Genomic DNA, 8,641 nt, shown 5'->3' with positions numbered 1-8,641 from the left:
GTTGAATGTTGGTAAGCTCAAGATACTGAACATTTGTAGATCAAAATGAAAATCACAGTAATTTAAAAACAGAATAGCTGCTGTCCAACAAAAACCTAAAACAGTGAGGTATGTACTGGTTTATTGTTGCCTGGAATTCAAAATACACATTTCTTCATCACTTAATACTAAAATACAGAGATATATCATTCTGGATTTCCCAGGCAAAGTTTATTGCACCTTGCACAATCAGTCAAATGAAATATGAGAATGTGTTTGAAGTGTATATGACAGGTTAGACTACCCATTTCACCAAAACATCATTGTGTATTAAAAATCTTAACTAGTTTTTTTTTTTTTTTTTTTTTTTTTGGTGAGGTTTATAATTTTTACTGAGAATCCGTCCACCACACCATTGATATTCCATATGGCTTTAGCTTGTTGTAAGAGTCTACAAGCAATAATAAATTTGGCACTCCAGAGGTGGCAGTGTGACCTCAGCTTGACTCCTTCTGGATCTATCTGAACCGTGCGGTGCTCAAGCATATTTGCAGAACGTTTCATGACCCACACTCACACCCGCACAAATCAAGCCACGTTGTCAAATAATGCCGTTTGTTTATATGTGGCACTGAAGTGCTAACAGTTTAGCTGAGAAATAAGCCCAGCGGTATGAAGTATCTCTGAAATAGTGAGGCAGATTTTAGTCCTGCTGTGATGTTCCTGTCAGATTGGATTAAACAATAGAGTGGAGTGGCAAGGAGACAAGATGCTGCTAAACTTTTGTCTTGGCCCACCGTCCTAATTCAAGGCAGCTCAACACCAAAATCGCATGTGTGGCCATATACGAGCAACGTGCAGTACCTTGGCCCACCTCCTTCAACCATGCCAAAGTCCGAAATGTGCCGGTTCAATTGGGTTACTGTGAGCACACCCATCTTCTTGAAGATTAGCCCATATTAGTAAAATAATGTGCAGTAAATCAGGAGACTTCATCACGGTGCACGTACGCTGTCCTCACACACTGAACTGTATCATGTGCAGTAACCTGATCAATAAAGTTATATTATCATTAGGAGAACACTATCTCATGATTACGAGAAATGTATCCCATAATTAAAATTTCATAATACAGGATAACTATAATTTTTTTCACGAATAAAATGCTCTTCTGTAATTGTCTCTGCATTTTGGATGGAATATTCTGTGTTGATGACAGGTGTATTCTGTTTCATAACTCAACAGTACCTCCTGGGTTTTTTTCCACAAACTGCCACTTACTTAACTGATATTAAACTATGAAAATTTACCACAGGTACTATCCCACCAAACCAAAGAATAATTTTTTAAAAATCGAAACCTGTCATTTGCACTTTAAACGATAACTACAATAAATGTGCCTTAAATCCTTCTTGTGTTGTTACAAAAGAAATGGATTATGTTTACAGTAAAGTTATCCTTCATTTGGATTGTGCTGAAACGGCCAAGAATCTTGGTCACATTACAATCGCAACTAATCCTGGGTCGCCAATACCTTAACCTGCATATAAAGGAAACACAGACGATTTTTTCTCTCAGTAGATATACAGGCCAGGCCTCATGAAAACTCAGAACTCCAGAAATCACTCACTGTTATACGCAATATTAAAATAATTTTAAAATGACCTACACTTTTAGCCTTCAATAAAATGAGGTGAGTTTTCCATTTGTTTTGTGCAAATATAAAAAAGAAAATACTAACAAAACTAGGTGTATACCGTCTAAATATTCTTCCCTGACTTCAACTGAGACGTTTACAAAAAGCTCATGACAGTTCCCTTCTTGCCCACTTGATGGGGCTGTAGAGCGTTGAACATGATCCCAATCCTGCAAAAAGAAATAAAGTGATGAAAATAGAATAAAAATATAAATAAGTTTAAAAATTGAACAATGATGTTGGCTACATTAAACAGGAACATAAATTTGAGCGAGGAATGTAAAGATCATTCGGTTAATCAATAATTGTGATTAGTCTGGTCATAATATAATCATAAGACCTATACAATAGTAAACTAAGATGTCAAGTGCTTTATTCAAGGTGCTTATGTCACATTAAAGTGCATATGGTACATTACACACTTCGTTAAACTGTAGTTAATGCAATTGTATTTACATGTTTGCAAAAAAATGTACCTAAGTCTGAGGTCTCCCTAGTTTGAAAGTTTTGCCTAAGTTTATGGATTTGACTGTCAGAAAAATATGTTCATTCTGCGTAAATAGTCCTCAAATTTTTGATGGAATTCTGTGTGTTGATGAGATAGGAACTGAGCTCTACTCCTATGTTTCAACTTGTTTTTTCACAAACTTCCTGCGTATTGCAGATTTTATAATAGTTACTTTTTCTAATTATTACTTGGTTTGGTGGGATAATACCTGTGATATATATTTATCATAGTTTTAAATCAGTCATGTGGCAGTTAGAAGAGAAATACAAATATACTGGAAGTAGTGGTGAGTTCTAAAACAGAATACCTTTACCTACGTCATCAACACTGAAAATTCCATTTGAAGTGCAATTTACATTTTTCTGACAGTTTGAATCTTAATGTAACAACTTAAAATGTACAATTTATTTATTAGTCTAATCATAACAATTGTGCAATACAGATTGATTATGTTTACAATTAACATTATGGTTGCTCTGTAACCATTTTGGAATTACCTATTCATGTTATATCTATGAATTTACAAGGAAAAAAAACAGAAAAAACTAAGCAAGATATTTTGTAATATCTTAATACAATGCTAACTATGTTTTAGTGAAATGAGAATGATAGTGAGTAGTTTATCCTGTCATATGCACTTTAACTGATCTAAACCTATGATAAAGATTTACTACAAGTTCAACTAAATGAAGTAATAAAGGTTGACGATGAATTAAAACATTGATGATGTCAGTAATAGTAAATAATTGTAAAATCGTGTTTCTTAATTAATTAAATTAATTGAGACATCCCTACCGTGAACCTATATTTTGTATCGTATAATAGGGAATGATTGTATTTTTTGAATGTTCACCTGTCTTCAGTGAGGTTGAGTTCGCTGGTGAGGAAGCTGAAGATCTTTGCGCTGTGGTCCTTGTTCTTCTCTGCAGAGTCTGTGGCTCCAATGGCTGACACAGAGAGGATGGCACAAGGGGCGCAGGATCCTTTTATTATCATGGGAAGACCAGGATGCACCACCACATGCATGCGCTGAGAAGCAGACAAACAACAGGTTGCATTTACGTGAAAATCTCTGAGCAGATTACAGATTTGTTGACCTGGTTTATGGCTAATATCAGTCTAATTACTGGGCCTATCCACATGAAACAAAAACTGGCAAAAGGTCAACATCTTCTCTGTAAGTATTACATGACAAATAAACAGGAGCTGGAAGGTTAGTGGTTCACCATATATGTAAGGGAAATTTTTAAGAGGAACCCGGGAAGAAGGGCAGCTAATGGGGATGCTAATAAAACTATCAACTTTATCCTTGGTGGTTGTTGTGCAGGTCTATTCAATTATTCAACATGCTGTCTGGGGGCCAAATCAGGACATCTACATGGTTTTACCTGGGCCACAGACCGTTACCCAATATTAAAACATTTTAGAGTTAAATGAGTGAAAATAAATGACTAAGAATAATAGAATAGATAATAATAGAATAATAAATGAATAATTATGTGATACCAATGGGTTCATCTGCACATGTAGTTTTGATCAATAAAGTCGAATCGAATCAGTACAGTAATCTTAGAAAAATATTACACTCATTGAAGGACAGTTTGGCCTGATAATAACGAGGTAACAAGATAGTACTAGCGTGACCATTTGTACTTACGTAATATTTGCTACAAACTGAATTTGGCCGCGGACACATTGACACTTGTACAAAATTGCTTAAAAGTTTGCACAAATAAAACCCTTTAATTTGACTTACGTCTTCTGGTTTCCCCAAAGCGGCCGCAGTCACAGACACAAGCTTCTTCAGAAAGTCTTCAGAAAAGCTGCTCGCTGGCAGGTTACTCTGGAGGTCAAGGAAAGGCATGGTGAAAGAACAGACTCAAAAAACGTGCAGGAATGTATGCGCTCTGGGACCAACGTTTATATAGCGGTAATGCACCACGAGACGGTGGGGCATGTGAAAACTGTTTCCGGTTTGATATTTTTCCTTAAACTTTTAGATTTCTCCATATAATTGCCACTATTCATTAAACCATACCATAATTATTACAGTCAGTAAATACATTTTTATGATAAACAAGCACCTTCTGATGCTATGAATAAAATATTGTCCTATAAAAATAGTTTTATTATGAAACTATTACCGGAACTAGGTTTAAAATTAACATTAAAATGTATTGGAAACGTTTTAAATATAAGCATACATGATGAATTAAACTGTAATGATCATAAATTCCTTGTTGTTCGTTCTACTTTGGTTCGTTTTTACATCTCTCAAGGTTTTGCTGTTTATGTTATTGTCATGTTAGCCCTAATGTTAGCACCAACATCTCGCGATACTTCTTACTCCAAAGTAAAGTTCACATTTATACTCTCGCGATATTTGTAATAGCTAACCGGTATCTCCACACTACAAGGTCAGTTACACGTGAGTCCAATTTAGTTCAGGCGCTCCTTCTAGAAAACTCCACGGATATTTTCTACGCGTTTTACTCAACTTTTTGTATAACTTGTGACTGATTTGAACATGCCGAGAGGAAGCCGTAGCCGTCCTTCTGTCCCTGCTCCTGCGAGGTAAGGTTGTATATGGGTTATTCTAACACAGTGGTTGTTTGTAAGTTATAATTGCAAAATTGCAACTTTAATCTTCTAATCGTATTTTAAATGGAAATATTTGCTCTCTTTTAACATTAAAGGACAATATAATGACATTAAGGTCTGTTGACATGTATTTTCTTACAGTAAAACTATAGACAGTTTAACAGTATAACAGTTGCGTCATAAGTAATTGATGGGGCTTTGCAAGGTCACTGGTCAAATGGAAATACTTTATTCTTTTTCTTTACATTGCACTGCACAGGTTTAGTTTTGTCATATTTCATTATTTCTGTATAGTAGTTATAATATTGCTTCTATAAAACCTGCAAGTACCAGCTCACATCAGTACAGTGGATAACACTGTAAGTAACATTTTAAATATGTGCTGCTCGTCAACTTTTTATTCCACTGCAAACACTAGAAATAAATATCGGATATTGGTGACTAGGCCTATGAGCCTTTTATTTTATCAATATAAAATTTGCTGTTTTGCCATTGTGATGTTAAATATATAGTATAAACCCTGGCAACAACTCTCTATCTCTTTGTGTAAAACATTTACTCTTTCAGAGGAGGTTTTCAGATATCAAAAAGTTGTCTAATTAGTAAAAAAAAAATATATATATATATATATATATATATATATATATATATATATATATACATAAATTGTGTCTATACCTGTCTGTACCTAATAAACCTCTCCTCCCTCTCTCAGCCCTCCTCCGTCTCACCACACACCAGCCCCTTCTCATCCCCCTACCTCCTCCCTGGCTCCAGCTCCAGCTTCGTCCCAGGGCCCCGGTCTCATGGCCCAAATGGCAACCACTGCTGCTGGGGTCGCAGTTGGGTCCGCCGTGGGGCACGTGATGGGAAGTGCCATCACTGGAGCCTTCAGCGGAGGCAGCAGCAGCAGCAGCACTACCACTGAGCCAGCCCGACCAACATACCAGGTATAACTCAGAGTCAGTGACGAAGAGCAAGACCTTTGTCAGTGATACTCATTCAGTGTGGCGTGTCTGTGTGCGCCAGCAGTGCCAGCAGAGGGTCCAGACTAAACTGGCTGAGGGTGCATATGATAGGGCTGAACATTTTGTGAACAATATCTAATTGCGATTTTTTTTTTTTCTGTCAGGCATTGCGATTAGTTTTGCGACTAATATTTTAATAATACATTTTTGTTCAAAGTGGACAGAAGAAGTGACAAAAAGATTGAAATATGAAATGACATATATATGCAGAATAAGACTACATATTTTGTAATCTGACAGCCCTAACGGATCTTTTGTGGATCATATTTGCATTCTCTCTTTTGTAGGAGCCACCACGGCCGGCCCCTGCTCAACCTGGGCCCTGCCACTTTGAGGTGAAGCAGTTTTTGGACTGTGCCACAACTCAGAGCGACCTGAGTCTGTGCGAAGGCTTCAGCGAGGCACTCAAACAGTGCAAGTTCTCTTACGGTGAGTAAGGCTGCAAGATTAACAGCAAATACAATCAAAATAGATATTTGAATATTCTCTGCCTAGAACTAATCAAAACTTCTTTGTGTTTTTGTCATTGAAAACAAATATATTAAAGACTTGAAAAAGAATATTTATAAATTAATACTTTCTATGTGCAGGTGTGACTTCTTTGGTTTGATGCCCACATGATTGGATCATCAACTGTCTCTATTGAAACTCATTATCGTCCCTTCATCTTTACTGTTGGCAGATCAGAGCTGGCCTTTAGTCACATATGTTCTGTGGATCAGAAACCTACAGGCTGGTGCACAGAGACTTTGGGTTTGAAGACTGTGAAATGTAATGAGTATTTTCTTAATGTACAAAATAAATTATTATCAAAATGTATGTATTTATAAATATAATTAATAGAAAATGCTTAAAGGTGCACAATGTAACTTTTCTGGTGGAGAGTCTGCCACCTGCTTGTGCTTTGCCTAGAAAACATCCTAAAAGTTGCACTTATGTCTATGGAGACAAGGTGGCACAACCAGGGCAAGTTACAGCTCAGATCCTTGGAGAGGTGACCTCGCTCAATTATTTTGCAATAGAAACACTTATAGCTGAATTAAATGCTAGGTGGATAAAATAGATAAAGAAATTACACATTTGTACATTTAATGATGACATTAATTTAATTCATAATAAACTTTAAATATACAAATTGTTGTGTGATTAATTCCCAGACAGCTGAGGATGCTTCATTTAATTTTAACCTCTGAAAGCTCCTTTTCAACTTCTGCCTTTCAACTCCAATTTCTGACAGGATAGCCTGTCACTCGAATGTTAATGTTAATCTACTAGCAAAATCTGAAGGGAAAAGCATGATTTGCAATATAAATAATAATAAAAAAGTATATACCGTGAGGCAAATAACATTAGTATTTGAAAACCCTGTGATTTTGCAAGTTAGAAATCATGGAGCGGTCTGAAATTTTTATCTTATCTTATCTTATCACCTCTACTCCACTTATTATCCTAAATTAGAAGCACCTGTTTGAGGTCGTTAGCTGCATAAAGACGCCTGTCCATCCCATACAATAAGTAAGATTCCAACTATTAACATGGCCAAGACCAAAAAACTGTCAAAATGCACAAGAGACAAAATTGTAGACCTCCACAAGGGCTTCGGGGCCATTGCTAAGCAGCTTGGTGAAAAAAGATCCACTGTTGGCACAATTATTAGAAAATGGAAGAAGCTAAACATGACTGTCAATCTCCCTTGGACTGGGGCTCCATGCAAGATCTCACCTTGTGGGGTCTCAATGATCCTAAGAAAGGTGAGGAATCAACCCAGAACTACACGGGAGGAGCTGGTCAATGACCTGAAAAGAGCTGGGACCACCGTTTCCAAGGTTACTGTTAGTAATACAGTGTAAGAAATGTTCGTATCTGATGCAAGCGTCAAAGAGGACTAAGAGACTGAAATATAAGTCAGAAGGGTTTAATGAGTTCCTCATAGGTAAAGTTAACAATGGAGCACCGGACTCTCAGGAAAGGATAGGAAGAGAGTCCTGAGATGTTTGTGTTTCCAGCTTTTATAGCCCTCCCAGTGCGTGTGTGTGAGGCGGGACTTCTTCTCGGCAACATGTGGTTACACATTAAAAACCTTTTGGCAAAATCCCACAATGTGTGTTTTTAAGTCAATCAATCTCATTGTTTTATGACCCTCTCAGAGTGGGGGTCACTCAGTCCTTGGTGAACAGGGCTACAGATAAGAAGTGGCCCTGATCATAGGTGTTATCTTCTTGGCCGCAGTGCTCGCAGATTGCTTTATGACCCTCTCAGGGTGGGGGTCTTTGGTGAATGGGGCTACAGGCATCTGGGGTAGCATTACATTGTTAAAAAATACCTTACAACAGTAAAACGTCATGGTTTAAAATCATGCATGGCACGGAAGGTTCCCCTGCTTAAATCAGCACATGTCCAGGCCTGTCTTAAGTTTGCCAATGACCATTTGGATGATCCAGAGGAGTCATGGGAGAAAGTCATGTTGTCCGATGAGATCAAAATAGAACTTTTTGGTCTTAATTCCACTCACCGTGTTTGGAGGAAGAAGAATGATGAGTACCATCCAAAGAACACCATCTATAGTGTGAAGCATGGGGGTGGTAGCATCATGCTTTTGGGGTGTTTTTCTGCACATGGGACAAGATGACTGCACTGTATTAAGGAGAGGATGACCAGGGCCACGTATTGCCAGATTTTGGGGAACAACCTCCTTCCCTCAGTTAGAGCATTGAAGATGGGTCGTGGCTGGGTCTTCCAGCATGACAGTGACCCGAAGCACACAGCCAGGATAACCAAGGAGTGGCTCCCTAAGAAGCATATCAAGGTTCTGGAGTGGCCTTGCCAGTC

At 37.6% G+C, this 8,641-nt stretch overlaps 2 protein-coding genes across 3 annotated transcripts; one reads left to right on the top strand and one right to left on the bottom strand.

The window, feature by feature from the left end:
- Nucleotides 1-5,612, bottom strand: LOC117374358 (D-dopachrome decarboxylase-A-like). Of its 2 annotated transcripts, XM_055230229.1 has the most exons (4): nt 5,545-5,612; nt 3,940-4,026; nt 3,037-3,212; nt 1-1,845 (listed from the first exon to the last, which is right to left on the bottom strand). In XM_055230229.1, exons 1-4 carry the CDS (start codon nt 5,590-5,592, stop codon nt 1,773-1,775), a joined length of 384 nt encoding a protein of 127 aa, XP_055086204.1. In that variant the 5' UTR covers nt 5,593-5,612; the 3' UTR covers nt 1-1,772. The 2 variants fall into 2 exon arrangements, with proteins under 2 accessions (XP_055086204.1, XP_033826341.1); XM_033970450.2 differs by lacking the exon at nt 5,545-5,612 and having other exon boundaries at nt 1,174-1,845; nt 3,940-4,047.
- On the top strand, nt 4,586-6,830 carry chchd10 (coiled-coil-helix-coiled-coil-helix domain containing 10). The gene is made up of 4 exons (XM_033973149.2): nt 4,586-4,757; nt 5,500-5,734; nt 6,100-6,241; nt 6,403-6,830. Exons 1-4 carry the CDS (start codon nt 4,711-4,713, stop codon nt 6,420-6,422), a joined length of 444 nt encoding a protein of 147 aa, XP_033829040.1. The 5' UTR covers nt 4,586-4,710; the 3' UTR covers nt 6,423-6,830.
- The last annotated feature ends 1,811 nt before the right edge of the window (nt 6,831-8,641 follow it).

Source organism: Periophthalmus magnuspinnatus, chromosome 1 (genome assembly GCF_009829125.3).
Source record: "Periophthalmus magnuspinnatus isolate fPerMag1 chromosome 1, fPerMag1.2.pri, whole genome shotgun sequence".
NCBI classification, from domain to species: domain Eukaryota; kingdom Metazoa; phylum Chordata; class Actinopteri; order Gobiiformes; family Gobiidae; genus Periophthalmus; species Periophthalmus magnuspinnatus.
Note: the sequence above shows the minus strand (reverse complement) of the source record. Positions and strands in the feature narration are given on the sequence as shown.